We start from the raw sequence: 17299 nt of genomic DNA, 5'->3' as shown, positions 1-17299 counted from the left end.
GTAACCTTATGTCATGGGGTACATGGTCGCACCTAGAATCCCGGTTGCACATAAATCTATTAGAACTTTGTGCCATTCGTCTTGCTCTGTCTTCATTCGCAGGGCACCTGGATGGACATCACATTCAGATCGCTACTGACAGCTCCACCGCCCAGTATTATATAAACAAGCAGGGCGGCACAGGGTCCGTTTCGCTCTCCAAAGAGGCCAGCGACATTTGGGAATGGGCCATAACTCACCATGCTACTCTCGTAGTGATTCACATCGCAGGCAAGAGTAACACGTTAGCAGACGCTCTGAGTCGCCTTCCCAATCAAACGCATGAGCTCACCTTAAGCAACGCCTGTCTCCACCAAATATTCCAACAGTGGGGTTACCCGCAAATAGACCTCTTTGCCACAAACCTCAACTCTGTGTGTCACAGGTTTTATTTGAGGGCGGGAGCCAGCCCGGGCTCACTGGGGGATGCCTTTCAAGCAATTTGGAACAGGGCTGTCTTTTATCTCTTTCCCCCATTCCCTCTGCTTCACAAGGTCCTGGCCAAATTGAACCACGACAAGACAGATGCCATCATTGTCACTCTGTTTTGGCCCAGGAGGTCGTGGTTCGCAGTGCTCATGTCCCTTGCGCAAAGGAACTACATCCTTCTTCCGAATGATCCCTCCCACTCCCCCCCCAGACCTACAATTCGCTGCCTGGAGGGTGCGGTCCCAGGGCAGTGGTCTGACAGGGTAGCTAAGGTTTTACTGCACTCCTTGAAGTCCTCCACACGGCAGTCCTATGACGCTAAATGGAGACATTTTTCTAATTGGGCTAAGGTCAAAGATGTTTCGCCAATTACTTGCCCACTATCTACTGTGTTTGATTATCTGTTAACCCTCAAACATGAAGGTTTATCTAATTCATCCATTAAAGTTTATTTAGCCGCTATTTCGGCTTTTCATCCGGATATCGACTCCTTTTCAGTTTTTTCTCATCCCCTTTCCAAAAAGTTTTTGAGAGGTCTCACTAATTTGTATCCTCCCGTCACTCCTCCCGTTCCTCAGTGGAGTCTCTCCTTAGTCCTCTCACAGCTCATGAGACCTCTGTTTAGCCACCTGTGAACTGGCTCTACTTTCATTTAAGGCGGCATTTTTGGTCGCAATCACCTCGGCAAGGAGGGTAAGCGACTTATCGGCGCTCTCACATTCCCCTCCTTATACTAAGTTCCACTTGGATAGGGTGGTACTGAAGCCAAGGATATCCTTTTTACCTAAGGTCGTATCGGCCTTACACAGGACATTGTCCTCCCTGTTTTTTTCCCTCACCCATCCTCAGACGCTGATAGAGCGCTACATTCCCTCGATATCTGAGAGCCCTCCTTTTTTACATTAAGAGGTCTCAGTACTTTCATAAGTACGATAACCTTTTTGTTTGCTTTGGGGGACACCGTAAAGGTCGTCGTGCTTCTCCTCAAACCCTCTCGAGGTGGATCACGTCAACCATTAAACTGGCCTATGATCTTGCTCACCAAGACTGCCCTCCTATGATTAAAGCACACTCTACCAGAGCGTATGCGGCTTCCATAGCCTTTTCTTCCAAGATAGATCTTCGGGACATCTGTAAGGCTGCCACCTGGTCCACGCCTTCCACGTTTATGAAACACTATGCTATGGATGTGGACTCAGCGAGAGATGCAGCTGTGGGACGTGCCATACTGCAGTCTTTATTTCGGTGACTGTCCCACACCCACTGTCCTGGTAAGCGAGCTCGCTACTCTCCCAATGTGGGACTGCAAGGAAGCCATGCAGATGAAAACACAGTTTCACTTACCTGTAACTGTTGTTCATCTGGTGGATCTTCTAAGCAGGCACACATCCCTCCCTCCTTCCCTGCTGTGGGACCTTTCCACTAGACCAGTGGTTGGTTCCGTGGCGGCAGGTTGGAGAACTGGAGGGAAGAATGCTCCCCCTTGGGTCATGTGACCGCTGGGCGGGAAGGCTGCATGCCCCAAGGGGAGGGGGAGCACTCTCTTTTAGATTTTGCTAGAAGCTGACAAATCTTATTGTCGAAGGCTTTCACGGTCAGAGTTCATTGGTTCTTGTAGGTTATCCGGGCTGTGTAACCGTGGTCTTGGAATTTTCTTTCCTGACGTTTCGCCAGCAACTGTGGCAGGCATCTTCAGAGTAGTAACACTGAAGGACAGGGTCTCTCAGTGTCAAGGGTGTAGGAAGAGTAATATATAGTCAGAAAGGGGTTGGGCTTGAGCTGAGTATTGTCCTGCAAAAGTAATGTGCTAATCATTGTCCTGTAAGTATCAAGATAATGTGCTAATGAGGGTATGGTATGTTAATATGGAACCAATTGTATCCTGAAGTGATCTGTTAATGTGTGTAATCCAAAGCTAATCTGCATGGCTATTGTTGAATGTTGTCTTTGTTAGTCTGGAGGTTTTCAGAACAGGAAGCCAAGCCTTATTCATTCTTAAACTCTCCTCTTTTCTGTTAAAGTTGTGCTGATGTTTATGAATTTCAATGGCTTCTCTGTGCAATCTGACAAAATAGTTGGTAGAATTGTCCAGTCTTTCAGTGTCTTGGAATAAGACCCTGTGTCCTGTTTGTGTCAGTCCATGTTCAGCCACTGCTGATTTCTCAGGTTGGCCAAGTCTGCAGTATCTTTCATGTTCTTTTATCCTTGTTTGTATGCTGCGTTTTGTGTTCCCGATGTAAACTTCTCCACAGCTGCAAGGTATACAATATACTCCTGCAGAGGTGAGGGGGTCTCTTTTGCCTTTTGCTGATCGTAGCATTTGTTGTATTTTCTTGGTGGGTTTAAACACTGTTTGTAGGTTATGTTTTTTCAAAAGTTTCTCCATCCTATCAGTGACTCCTTTAATAAATGGCAATAATACCTTTCCTATGGGAGACTGTTTTTCCTGAGTTTTCTGATTTTTGTTTGGTTTAATGGCCCTGCTGATTTCATTCTTGGAGTAGCCGTTTGCTAGCAGTGCGTGATTTAGATGATTAGTTTCTTCCTTGAGAAACTGTGGTTCACAGATCCGTCTTGCACGGTCCATTAATGTTTTGATTATTCCTCTTTTCTGTTGGGGATGGTGGTTGGAGTTTTTGTGTAAGTAGCGATCTGTGTGAGTTGGTTTCCGGTAGACCTTGTGACCTAACTGAAAGTTTGTTTTACGGATGACAAGGGTATCAAGAAATGGGAGTTTACCCTCAATTTCCTTTTCCATGGTAAACTGAATGTTTGGATGGATATTATTAAGATGGTTTAGAAAGTCCATTAATTTTTCTTCACCATGGCTCCAAATAGTAAATGTATCATCTACGAACCTGAACCAGACTGTAGGGTTGTAAGGTGCTGATTCTAATGCTGTCTTTTCAAAATATTCCATGTAAAAGTTTGCTATTACTGGACTGAGTGGACTTCCCATAGCTACTCCATCAATCTGTTCATAAAATTCTTGATCCCATAGGAAATAACTTGTTGTCAAACAATGGTGAAATAAGGCTGTTATATCTTCTGGAAAAATCTGGTTAATCAATGAGATTGTGTCTTTTACTGGAACCTTGGTAAAGAGGGATACAACATCAAAACTGGGAGCTCTCTTCTTGGCCAGAGTTGGTATAATCCCACCATTCGGTTCCAGCTTTGGATACCACTTAGACTCTAATCCAGACTCTAGGTCCATTGAGCTCACACCAGACCCACCACTGAAGAAAGCCAAGATGAAGTACATGGACTAGACTCTGTCTTGACCTAAGCAGTTGGACGAGACCTCTTAGGTTCTGCAACCCTCACCCCAGGAACTGATCGACCTGGATGAGGACCTTATATTGGCTCCTTCTCGCACTCCAACACTTCACCCTGAGGAGTCTCAGCTGGGTTCACTGACTGGTTCACTGAAGGGGAGGAAGTGGCCCCTCGATCAGACATCAGTTCCAAGTTCCCTTCAGAACCGTCACTGTCAGGCCTTTTGCCTTTTAGCTGGAGTAAGGCTCTTGACATGAATTAGGCCAGGTTTTGGCTACATGTCGAGTCCTTGGTTCTCATGCCTGTGAACGTATGTGTACAGTTTCGCTCGTCCTGTTTACTGCAGCTGTGGTATTGTTTAGTCTGTCTTCCTGGAAACCGCTTATCTCAGGGTTGCCTAGCGATGTTTACCTTTTCAGCCCGTAGTGCCTTTAAGCATGTAACTTGCCTGTGTTCGCCATTATCAGCCTTACCTGCCTGTAGGTAGTCAGTTCTTTAATCTGTCATTTTGCTCCTAATAAAGTATTACTGCTTCAGAGCTAGCTGTCTGGATAAGTTTCCTTATGGGGTGCTAGGGACAGACGCCTGATCAGGACAGTCACCCGATGAAGCTGTGGGATACTGTACTGTAATGCCTCTCAATGACTATCTATAGCTTTGCTTGGAGCAAATGGCCATGTTGTTAGAAATGGATGTAGTGTCTTCCAATCCAAAGCCCAAGAGCAAGATCCTGAGTGCTTTATAAAACAATGTGTATGTTTTTTTAAAAAAATAATTATAATTCATAGTTCAGTCATCGTTTGCAAGGTCTTCTTTCCTGCTTGTTTTAGTTTGCTTTTACTTACAAACTGATGTGACATTGCATGTTTGTTTGTATGAAATGTGGTGGGTGGACAAAGGGAGCATGGATAAATGAGCCTGCTATAAAATGGGATCAGCTGTGTTTCCTGTTCTTTCATAAGAAACTGATATCCAAATAATATTTTCCATGGGAAATCTTTATACAAAGAGAAATGGGTAAAGATATTTTGAAAGCCAGTAAAACGACCGCTTTCTTCTGAACAACGTCTGGTTCCTTAACTATACTCTTGCTCAGATATTGTAGACATCAAGCCAGCCAACATGGAAGATCTGACCGAAGTCATCACAGCCTCTGAGTTCCACCCCCACCACTGCAATCTCTTTGTCTACAGCAGCAGCAAAGGCTCACTCCGGCTCTGTGACATGCGGGCAGCCGCTCTCTGTGACAAGCATTCCAAACGTAAGTGACTGGTGGGCATTTCTGTTGAACGTCCTGAATGCTGGCACATGTGTGCACTGTAGGCAGAGATTACTCATTGGCACAGTGTTAGCAGCAAATGTGTTCACTTGTTACATGTGGAAGTTGGTAGTTTCCCAGAAGGCTTTCTGCTGCATTATGGCTCAAAAACAAAAAATGTGGGATGTATAGTTCCACAGGAGGCAATGCTGGTGTTCACAGCACTGACCACTTGCTGTGAAACTGACCAAATAAGCAGCCTCATAGTATTCCAGCATTCTCTCACTAGTGCACTTACAAATGGCTTCAAGGGGAGACTTTGGATGAGGGCGAGGAAGGACGAGTGGGAGGGAGGAGAGGATGAGTGGGAGGGAGAAGCAACAATTTGGGCATGGGGGGACAAACCCAAAGTTAAAACCATGCACTGGAGTAGCAGTTGAACTGGCCTCGACACAGGCGTTAGCCTTGTTGTAAAACAGCATCCTGGAAACGCGGAGGGAAAGTGAAGTGACTTCTGAAGATCCAAATGAGCATAAATGAGCATAATGAAAATGAAGCCCTGAATATGTCAGGGGGTGAACACGACAGAAACAACCCATGCATAAAAGGCCTCAGTGAGAAAGACATAGTTTATCTTGATTTCAGTAAGGCTTTTGATAAGGTCCCACATAATATTTTTGTTGACAAATTGGGTGGATGTGATTTAGATCCTATTACTGATAGATGGATCTGTAACTGGTTGACAGAGAGCACCCAAAGAGTGCTTGATAATGGATCCTCTTCCACCTGGAGAGGAGTGACTAGTGGGATCTGTCCTGGGCCCTGTGTTGTTCAACATCTTTATAAATGATTTGGATGAAGGAATAGAGGGGATGCTTATTAAATTTGCAGATGATACTAAATTGGGAGGGGTAGAAAATATGGTAGAAGTCAGAGCCAGGATACAGGATGATCTTGACAAGCTGGAGAATTGGGCTAAAACCAATAAAATGCATTTCAACAGAGATAAATGTAAAGTTCTGCATTTAGGTAGGAAAAATCAAATGCATAATTATAGGATGGGGGAGACTTGTCTTAGCAGTGGTGTGTGCGAAAAGGATCTTGGGGTCTTAGTAGACCAAACACTGAACATGAGTCAGCAGTGTGATGCGGTAGCTAAAAAGGCAAATGTGATCTTCGGCTGTATCAACAGTAGTGTCCATTCATGCAAAGTGGTAGTTTTGCTCTGCTGTAGTTCGACCTCATCTAGAGTATTGTGTTCAGTTTTGGACACCACAATTTCAGAAGGATGTAGACAAACTGGAATGTGTCCAGAGGAGGGTAACAAAGATGGTGAGGGGTCTGGAGACCAAGTCCTATGAGGAAAGGTTGAAGGAGCTGGGTATGAAGAGGAGAAGACTGAGAGGTGCTATGATTACCATTTTCAAGTACTTAAGGGCTGTCATAAAGAGGTTGGAGCGGAGATGTTTTCTGTTGCCCCAGAAGGTCAGACCAGAACAAATGGGTTGAAATTAAATCAAAAGAGTTTCCATCTAGACATTAGGAAGAATTTTCTAACAATTGGAGTGGTTCCTCAGTGGAACAGGCTTCCTTGGGAGGTGGTAACCTCTCCTTCCCTGGAGGTTTTTAAGCAGAGGCTAGATGGCCATCTGTCAGCAATGCTGATTCTATTACCTTAGTCAGATCATGAGAGAGAGGGCATCTTGGCCATCTTCTGGGCACTGTGTGTGTGTGTGTGGGAGGTAGTTGGGAATTTCCTGCCTTGTGCAGGGGCTGGACTAGATGACCCTGGTGGTCCCTTCCAACTCTATGATTCTAAACCAGGGTGCTTTGGGTCTTTCAGATTCAATAGGACTTCAACATACACTGAATGCTCAAGTAAACAATTTCTGATTTTGCACTCTTACCTGATGAAACAGCTGGTAACAAAACTCTTCCAACTGCTATACATGTGCAAAATATAAAATCTAGTGCAGAGTGAAGTATGCTAAACAGATCCAATAGGAAGTTACAGAGGGATAGCTGGAATAATCAATGACATGGGGTGGGAAATGCAAGATATTAACACCTAAAGTGACTTCAAAATCCCAAATCCCTGTTAAGCTCTGGCTGAGAGATAGTGTTAAATTTCCCATTGAAGTTCTTCTGGAGGAGAATAGAGGCTTTTAAGATCAGTGACAGAATGTCCTGTAAGACTGAAATGTTCTCCCCATGGTTTCTGAATATTTTGCTTTGTGTCTTTTGTGTAATGACTGCCTGGCCTGTTGGTCCAATGTAGAGAGCCGAAGGGCATTGTTGATACATGATGGCATATTTTACATTGGAGGATGAGCAAGAAGATGAGATGGAACCGTTGATACTTTGGGGTCCTATCATAGCATTGGTTTATATGGGGACAGAGTGGGCATGTAGGTGTTTCTCTGTTAGATGGTGAGAAGTTGTTTCTCTGTTAGATGGTGAGAAGTTGTTTTAGGTTAGGAGGCTGTCTGGGAGCAAGGAAAGGCCTGCCACCTAAGGCTTGTGGGCATGTGAGCGAGATCGTTATCACAAATATTCAGTCTGTCCTAGATAGTACGTTGAACTGATTTGTGCTGGGGGCTTAGTTGACCATCAGTGGTGCCGTGTTATCTTCTTTGGATCAGTCTCATAGCAGGCTGTGTCTGGACACCATTCTGGCTTTGTTGATCTGTTTCTTTAGGCAGTAGCTATTGTTAAGACCTTGCATCTAACACTTCAGATAATAGCTTCACCCTTGGAACTGGGGAACCTATTACAGACATCGGGCCCCCATATAGTAGTACAGCATTACTCTTTTTCCCACCTTCCTTACTTTAAGTGTTCCCACCTGACTAATTTCTTTGCAGAAATGTGGAGGCAAGCAAGTCTTTCATTGGGGCTGAGAATGTTTGTGTTTGTTGCTATGAACAGTTTGAAAAGGCCAGGGGGAAATGAAAGACAGCCATGAGAATCTCTGCATAGTCTTCTTCAGTTTCCCTCTTCCTGTCCTCCCCAGTTTATGAAGAACCAGAAGACCCCTGCAGCCGATCCTTTTTCTCAGAAATAATTTCTTCTGTGTCGGATGTCAAATTCAGCCACAGTGGCCGATATATGTTAGCAAGAGATTACCTCACCGTCAAAGTTTGGGATCTGAATATGGAAACGAGGCCTGTAGAAACATACCAGGTGTGTGGTGTTTGTTTTTTAAAATTGGAATGTTCCATGACTACTGCAGTTGCGCACATATTTTAAACACAACACAGAAAATTTGCTTGTGAGAACACTTTTGCTATTATAATTTAATTTATGCTATTGCCATTCCTAGAGCTGTAGTTTTCTGTGGCTTGATGCGGTTAGTGTCAGTCTATTTAGACAATTTTTGGGATATAAAACTAGTACTAGCCTTGGTTTAACCCAAAATAACTTTAATTTGGTGCCCAAAGCAGTGGTTTGATCACCTCAAGCAAAGTATAGCAATCCACCCCCACATCCTTGGATCTAGCTGGTGATGGTGTGGGCCCAAGGGGGGTACCAGAAACCTCCCACGACTCATAACAGTTGGGCATGAGGTGAGCCCTTGTGGTGTATCAGTGCCCTGCTGTCAGGCTCCAGCAAATTCACAGCGTTTCAGCAATAGACCTTCAATCCAGGCAGAGCAGCGATTCAAAGATTTATTTCAGAAGTCAGTGATTTCAGTAAGAGACACGCAAGGTTGGAATACATGACAGGGGGAGTGGGGATACATTTATAGGGCTGATACAATAGGGTTACAGAAACAAAGAGACAATGTAGTCGTTTCCTGCCGGTAACAACTTAAGTAAAACTGAAACAGAAACAATCATGAGCAATCAGTGGAGGAGATGGCTGAGCTCTCGGCTTTGTGCGTGGGACCCGATATCAGATCGAAGATTTACACGGGCGGGTCCCAATACAATTGTAAATCTCTGGCCGGAGCTCGTGTGCAAAACGGGGGGAAGGAGTGCACGGAGAACTCCATTTTGTTTGCGGGGGAACCATCTTGTTTGAGGACGGAGCTGTCAGAAGCCCTATCTGACATTCCGCCTCTCCAAAGACCCCCTCCCCGGGTTCCCAGGCTTGTCGGGACAATTCCGATGGAACTCGGTGATCAGAGAGGGAGCGTTCACGTGTTCTGCCACAACCCACTCATCGTGACTCGAGTTTAAATGTTTCCAGTGTACCAGATACTCCAGCAGACCCCTCCGCAGCCTGGAGTCCAGGACCCTAGAAATTTCAAAATGCTGTTCCCCCTGCACCATGATAGGTGTTGCCTCTGGGGGTTCGGGGTGCCAATCAGGGGCGGGAGAAAAGGGTTTCAGTAGGCTAACATGAAACACAGGGTGCACTCCCTGTAAAGTTTTGGGGAGATCCAGTTCAGCAGTGACCTCGTTGATTACTCGGGATATAGTGAACGGACCCACGTACTTTTGGCAAAGTTTTCTACAAGGACGCAGGGACTTTAAGTTCTTGGTGGAAAGGTACACCTTTTCCCCGACTACAAGATCCCACTGAGACGCTCTGTGTTTGTCAGCCTGCGCCTTGTACCATTCCTTAGCCTGGTCCAACTGTTTAACAACTCCCGGCCAAGTATTTCTGACGGTGTTAGACCAAGCAGATACCTCCAGAGGGTCGCCTCCCGGCGGGAGGGGAACCGCCCCCAAAGGGTCGAATTCTATCCCATAGACAGTCTTAAAGGGACTCTGTCCAGTAGCAGAGTGCACAGAGTTGTTATAGGCGTACTCCGCCAAGGGGTAACAGATCGACCCAATTATCCTGGTGATAGTTGGTGAAGCAGCGCAAGTACCATTCAACAACAGCATTCACCCTCTCCGTCTGCCCATCTGTCTGGGGGTGATAGGCCTGTTGTACAAACCCTGTTGTACCCCCACAATTCCCAAAAACGCCCGCCAGAATTTAGACAGGAACACCGAGCCTCTGTCGCTCACGATCTTCCGAGAAAAACCGTGCAGATGGAAGATCTGTTGAACAAACAGGCGGGCCAACTTGTGGGCTGAGGGCAACCCCTCGCACGGAATAAGGTGGATCTGCTTAGAAAACAGATCCGTGATGACCCAGAGCACGGTTTTCCCCTGGCTAGGAGGGAGATTGGTTACAAAGTCCATACCAATCACCCGCCAGGGAGCCTTCGGGGTCTCCAGGGGTTTCAGCAGTCCAGGGGGCTTTCCCATGAGACGTTTATTGGTAGCACACGTTGGGCAGGACCTTACGAAACCATCTATGTCCTGGCACATCCCTGGCGACCAAAAGCGCCGCCGTACCAGGTGTAGGGTCTTAACGAAACCAAAGTGACCCCCCCGTCTTGGAGCTGTGGCTCCATTCTAGCGCTTCCCGGCGCAGCTTCTGGGGAACATAAGTCCTTCCTTCCGGGGTCCCAGTTTCCTCCACCACAAGGGGACCCTCCCCTCATTCCTCGTGAAGAGCCTCCTCCCACCTGGTCTTTGCAGCAGAGGGCAGATCTCCAGGAGCCTCCTGGGAGCGGGGGGAATCATGAGCCTCCCTCTGCGGGAGGGCCAGGGGAGGCGGAGAACCCGCCGCCCGGGCTTGGGCCCGGGTCCGGACTCCCCGGGGGGGGGAGGCATCGGGTGCTCCCTCTTGCTGGAGGTCCGGTACAGGCCCGGGTCCGAACCCCTGGGGGATGAGTGGCACCACTCGTGTCACCTTGCAGAAGTACCGGGGCAGGTGGGGGGCGCCGCCCGGGTTTGGGCCCGGGTCAGAACTCCTGCGCTTGCCCCCTCCGGGTCCAAGCCCAGGTGTTCTGGGGTGAAAAGGGACCCAAGCGGCTGCTCGACTCTGCAGTCGTACTGCGGCATGCGGGAGAGACCATCCGCCAGGCAATTCTCCCTCTCGGGAACATGCTTCATGGTGAAGCAGAATCTAGAGAAAAAGTCCGCCCACCTCAGTTGTTTGGCCAAGAGCCTCCTCTGCCCCAAGATGGCCTCGAGGTTTCGGTGGTCTGTCCAAACCTCAAACAGCACCATTGCCCCTTCTAAGAACTGGCGCCAAACCATGAGGGCATGTTTGATAGCCATGGCCTCCTTTTCCCCAATCAGCCAGTTGAGCTCGGCCCCCGAGAACTTTTTGGAAAAGTAGGCACAAGATCTGAGCTTCCCCTGAGCGTCCTTCTGCAGAAGCGCTCTTCCCATTGCTTTGTCAGAAGCGTCTACTTGCAGGACGAAAGGCCGAGAACAGTCGGGGTGAGCTAAAATAAGCTTAGACGTGAACCGGCTCTTTAGTAAGTCGAACGCTGCCTGGCAGTGGTCGTCCCACGCCACCTGATAGTTAGCAGCCGTGGCCACCTGACCCCTCCCCTTGGTCTTAAGGAGGTCCATGATCTCGGCAAAATCCGGGATGAATCCCCGTTAGAAATTTGCAAAACCCAGAAATTGCTGAACCTGCTTATGGGTTCAGGGGGGTTCCCAGTCTCGAACCGCTTGGACCTTCTCGGGGTCCATGATTAACCCGTTGGGAGACACTACAAACCCAAGGAAAGCAAGCTTGTCCTGATTAAAGGCACACTTGGACAGTTTGGCGTATAGGTGGTGCTCCCTCAGTCGGCGCAGTACCTCCCTCACCAACTTCTGGTGTTCCTCCAGATCCCAAGAATAGATTAAAATGTCATCTAGGTACACAATAACCCCCCGAAACAGTAAATCATGTAAAATTTCGTTGATGAGTTGCATGAAGCAGGAGCTCCAGACAACCCGAACGGCATCACGCTAAACTCAAAAAGACCAAAGCAACATGAGAAGGCTGTCTTCGCCTCGTCCCCCTCCTTAATCCGGACCCGGTAATAGGCTTCTGCCAGGTCCAGTTTTGAAAATATCCTGCAACTGACTGAGAAGGTCAGGGATGAGGGGGATGGGATATGCATTCTTTTCAGTCACTGCATTGAGACCCCTATAGTCCACACACAACCGGAGGTCCGAAGTCCCCTTCTTCTTTACAAAGAAGCAGGGTGAGGAGAATGCGGCCTTGGATGGGCAGATGAACCCCCTAGCCAGATTCTTGTCCAGAAACTCCCGCAACACAGTCTTTTCCAGGGGGCTCATGGGGTAAACCCAAGCTTTGGAGGGCTTCATGTCTGCAGTGAGCTCAATGGCACAGTCCGTAGTGTGGTGAGGGGGTAGCAAGTCACAGTCCTTCCCCTCAAAGACATCCGCAAAGTCCTGATATTCCGGGGACAGTATCACGGGGCTTGCTGTCGCAGCCGTCACCCTCCCCCCATCGGGCATGTCCTCCCGGCAATGCCACCGGCATTGCGGAGACTCAAAAACCACTTGACGCTGCGCCCAGTCAATGCTGGGGTTGTGGCCCGCCAGCCAGTTACTTCCCAGAACCACTGGGTAAGCGATCCCAGGAGCAATGGTAAGGCTGATCTGCTCCCAGTGATCTCCCACCCCCAACAACACTGGGTCAGAGCGCAAATGAACGGGGGACCCCTGGAGGTCGCTTCCGTCCATCTGGCGGAAGCGCAAGGGTTGATCCAATTCCACCGCCCCCAACTGCAATCGGTCAAACACCCCCTGGTCTATTAAAGTCCTGGAACAGCCAGAGTCCAGAATGCCCACTATTGCAATTGGATCCCCTCCCTGGGGATTTTTTAACACCACAGGTACCAGTAGAGTCTCTCCCTGGTCACTCACCCAGGTCGGAAATGGCTCGTTCTCTTGCAAAGTAGCCTCCTGTGCCGGTTCACTCACAGGAAGCTTTCTTCGTTTTTTGGTGGTGAGACATCTCTGGAACAGCAGTGATGTTCACACGGGACAGGCTCCAGGTCCGCGCTTAATGCCACCGTTCCGCACCGGGTGGGTGTTCCCTCCGTCCTCTTCAGGTCCGGAACTTGGTAGCCGGTCAGAGCTTTCTTGTCTGTCGCCTGCCTGGGCGATCCGCTGGTGCACTTGGCGGCGAAGTATCCCATCCTTCCGCAACGTAGACAGGAACCCTCTCTGAAGCGGCGTGCTCTCTTGTCCGGGAAACGGCCTCGATTCCCTTCGCTTCGGTGTACCTCCGTCGCAGTGTTCCCCTTGGTCGGGCCTCTGGAGGGGGGTTCCCTCCCCGGGCGATCCTTGGTGAACTGCAGGGTCAGCTTGCGGTATTCTACTTGCCCTGCCAGCCGGATCCAGCCCTCTACAGTGTCAGGGTCTCCCAGAGTCAGGCAGCCGTCCAACACTTCCCAGCGCAGTCCCTCGCAGAAGTGTTGGACCTTGGTGGCTTCGCTCCACTCTCGCACCTTGCATGCCAGGGACTGGAACTCCTGGGCATATTCTAGCACAGATTGGGACCCCTGCCTCAATCTGCGCATAGCAATCTTGGCCCTCTCTGCCCGGTGAGGGTCCTCAAACCGGCGGTGCAGCGCTTCGAGGAAATCACAGAGGGAGCGCAAAAGTCCAGGGTTAACTTCTGTCGCTGCCACTGCCCACTCTACTGCCTCCTTCTTTAGAACCCCAATGGCGTACCGCACCCGGGCTTCTTCGGAAGGAAAAGTCTCACCCTGATCATTCATGAAGCCAGAAAGTTGCAGTAGAAAGTGGGGTAACTGGGTGCAGGTCCCATCAAAGGAAATCTGCAGGTCCCGGGCGACTGTGCATGGAGAATGAACGGGGAGGGTAGTCGCAGCGCCGATGGACAATCGGAGTCCTAGCACCGTCTCTGCTAGCGCCGTCATCCCCCTCCTTAGGATCTCCAGCTAGTCCTGAAGCTCCCAGTTCTGTCGAGTCAGGTCGTGGTTCTGCTCCTGCAGAAGACGGCGTTCCTCTTCTCGGGGGCACGGGGTTGAGGTGACTGCAGCACGGCCTCGGAGCAGTTCTTCCTCCCTGGAGTATAGGTCCTCCAGCGGGCCTCGATATAGGAGATCGAAGTTTGGCCCCGTGGTTGATTGGTGGACGTACTGTCCGGCAATCCGTGGTGCCCCCTCTACAAGTTCTGCGGGGCTCCTTCCCGGGGTTACTTCCTCCCGGCTTGGATCTGTTCCTCTCGGGGCTGCCTCCTCCCAGGGCAGGACCACTCCCTGCTGTTCCGACAGGCAGAGGCGTTCGTACCGCCGGATCAGTTTGGCGGATCGGGTCGAACGGGGGAACATCTTCCTCAAGAACTAACTAGTAGAAAATAAAAAAGATGGATTCCAACCTAATGTCAGGCTCCAGCAAATTCACAGCGTTTCAGCCATAGACCTTCAATCCAGGCAGAGCAGCGATTCAAAGATTTATTTCAGAAGTCAGTGATTTCAGTAAGAGACACGCAAGGTTGGAATACATGACAGGGGGAGTGGGGATACATTTATAGGGCTGATACAATAGGGTTACAGAAACAAAGAGACAATGTAGTCATATCCTGCCGGTAACAACTTAAGTAAAACTGAAACAGAAACAATCATGAGCAATCAGTGGAGGAGATGGCCGAGCTCTCGGCTTTGTGTGTGGGACCCGATATCAGATCAAAGATTTACACGGGCGGGTCCCAATACAATTGTAAATCTCTGGCCAGAGCTCGTGTGCAAAACCGGGGGGAAGGAGTGCACGGAGAACTCCATTTTGTTTGCGGGGGAACCATCTTGTTTGAGGACGGAGCTGTCAGAAGCCCTATCTGACACCTGCACATTATGCCACCCTGAGGATGCTTGGTTGGTTTGGCTTCAGCTCTGCGTACTGGTTAACAGGTAAGATCAGTCATGTATGTAGAAGAGGCTGTGCGGCCCTCCTTTTCCCCAAACAACAGCAGAAGGTAACACTTCTGTAGGATTCCCAACCTCAAGAAGATAGGCCCAGATTTCCCCTCTCTGAGCTCCTGCTGAGATCAGGGGCTCAGGAAAGAAAGGAGAACCACTCGGGCAGTGGGATCCCTTGGGTAGAAGGCCCTAGAGCCCCACCTTCCAAAGCAGCCCACTTTCTCCAGGGAAACTGGTCTGTGTTGCCTGGAGATCAGTTGTAATAGTGGGAGATCTCCAGCCACCACCTGGAGGTTGGCAACAACCCTGATGGAGGGGAAAGTGAGCCAGGATGGCAGGAACACTTAAAGTCCCTCCTGCTGAGGAGCAGATCCTGGCCGTAGATGGCCTGCCAATTAGCTGGCTAGAAAACTGGAAAGGAGAGACGAGATTCAACATATGATATGAACAAAATGTAAATGTTCCTGTTATAACTGAAAATGGGTACAAAAGCTTAAAATATTCATAAATATGAACAAAATGTAAATGTTCCAGTGGAGCCATGGCATGGGGAGAGATGCGCTTGCATCCGTAACATGACCTATCGACAAGGTTACTTCTAGAAATATTTTCTGTTTGGTTTATTTTGTTCATGTTTGTTTGCAACTTGAAGAAATGGAGGTCATCCATCTACACTATGCCCTAAGAAGCCAGTGACTTATTGGAAGGGGGGAGGGGGGTGTAAGCTTGGGATAAGAAAGTTGCCTTTTGCTCCTCAACAGGTCCACGACTACCTTCGAAGCAAGCTGTGTTCCCTTTATGAAAACGACTGCATCTTTGACAAGTTTGAATGTGCATGGAACGGGTCTGACAGGTAACTTGTCTTTCTAATTGTCACTCTTGACTTAATCTCTCTGATCAGCAATAAATCATGCGCAACTGACAGGACATAGAAAGAAGCACTTGTGCATCTCTACGATGAACGCTGAAAGGATGTTTTGCAGAATCCTTCTTGGGCATTTATATCCGCGACAGTGACCCGGCCATGTAGAGCTTAGTAGTCTGAGCAGAGTAAATTGGAGGGGTGGGATAAAAGGGTACCTTTCCCCCTGACAATGAGATATAAGCAAAAAAAAAAAGGCATTTGAAATGCCCCCCTTTTGCTCTTTTAGGCTGTCTCCTATTGATGCCTTTCTGTTTCCCAGAAACTGCTTATGGCACACTCCCTGTCAAACCTCAAGAAACCCTGTTTCGCTTCTGAGAGCAAAAGAGGAAGCTCTTTTAGTTCGACTGAACTAGCTCTTTGGGGGAAATCACAGTCAAATTGTGCTACATCACAGACATCTGGCCCAAAGATTCTCATAATCATATCAGAAGTTGCCCATTTCAACTTGGGATAAGCTTCACAAGCGCACTGTGATAACCTAAAAGTGAGGATTTCTATCCAATCTCTCCCCACTTTTCAGGAGAGAAATTTGTCAAGGAGCACTAATTTTCACCCAGCTCCTATATACTAAACTGAATGACAGTAGTGTTTTTCTTTCCATTCTCTTCACGAAGCATTAGATGTTTTGCAGAGCGCCAAGTGCCCCATGGAGCACAGTTTGGGAACCTCTGGTCTACACCAAGTTATTACCTTGAAGTATTTATGTATTTATTTCATTTATACCCCGCCTTTCTTCCCAATGAGGACCAAAATGGCTCACATCAGTCTCCCCTCCTCCATTTTATCCGCACAACAACCCTGTGAGGTAGTTTAGACTGAGGGTGCTTCACTGGTCCAAGGGCATGCAGCAGGCTCCCCTGGCAAGAGTGGAGATCTGAACCCGGGTCTCCCTGACCCTAGTCCAACACTCCTGGTCTCAAGCCAGAACTATGAGAGTGCTACGTAAGCGGGATTATGAGGCAGACATGGTGAATAGGTAGAGTTTTAAAGGCCGGATCCCCCTGTGCGTCCGCCTGTCACAGTCCCACCGGGAAATGTAAGACCCGGCTCCTTTCAGGGAGGCTTTATGGAGACCTTCCTAGCAGACTGCGCCCTCCACCCACTCCTTAACCCTTCTCCTGTCTTCCTTCCTCCATAGTGTTATTATGACAGGGGCCTACAACAACTTCTTCCGAATGTTTGACCGGAACACCAAGCGTGACGTCACTCTGGAGGCCTCACGCGAAAGCAGCAAGCCGAGAGCCGTTCTCAAACCTCGCCGCGTGTGCGTGGGAGGCAAGCGACGGAAAGACGACATCAGCGTTGACAGTCTGGACTTTACCAAGAAGATCCTGCACACGGCATGGCACCCAGCAGAGAATATTATTGCCATCGCCGCCACAAACAATCTGTACATATTTCAAGATAAAATGAACTCTGACATGCACTAGGGATGACTCTATGATAAAGAAGCCTTGGAAACGTTGGAAGGGCGTGGTCACCATTCGAACCCTTTCCTTGGAAGTCAGGGCCACTGAATCCAGTGGAATTTATTCTCAAACAAATCAAGGTGTGGCTGGGATGGATTCCCCCCCCCCTTTAATGACCACTCTTGCCTGTACAAGAAAATGTTTTAATTCACTGCAGTCATGATTGCAAAGGACACCGCTGCAAATATGTCCACATAAAT

General features: G+C 48.6%; 1 protein-coding gene across 1 annotated transcript in view; it reads left to right on the top strand.

Annotated features, from left to right (window-relative positions):
* PPP2R2C (protein phosphatase 2 regulatory subunit Bgamma) overlaps positions 1-17060 on the top strand; it is a 167142-nt gene extending 150082 nt beyond the window's left edge. Inside the window, exons 7-10 of the mRNA XM_056855689.1 lie at positions 4844-5008; positions 8019-8188; positions 15467-15558; positions 16769-17060. Coding sequence (XP_056711667.1) covers positions 4844-5008; positions 8019-8188; positions 15467-15558; positions 16769-17060 — 719 coding nt within the window. The remainder of the gene's footprint in view (positions 1-4843; positions 5009-8018; positions 8189-15466; positions 15559-16768) is intronic.
* The last annotated feature ends 239 nt before the right edge of the window (positions 17061-17299 follow it).

This window comes from Euleptes europaea, chromosome 9 (genome assembly GCF_029931775.1).
Source record: "Euleptes europaea isolate rEulEur1 chromosome 9, rEulEur1.hap1, whole genome shotgun sequence".
NCBI classification, from domain to species: Eukaryota; Metazoa; Chordata; class Lepidosauria; order Squamata; family Sphaerodactylidae; genus Euleptes; species Euleptes europaea.
The sequence above is the reverse complement of the archived record's forward strand: the minus strand, read 5'-3'. Positions and strand labels throughout refer to the sequence as shown.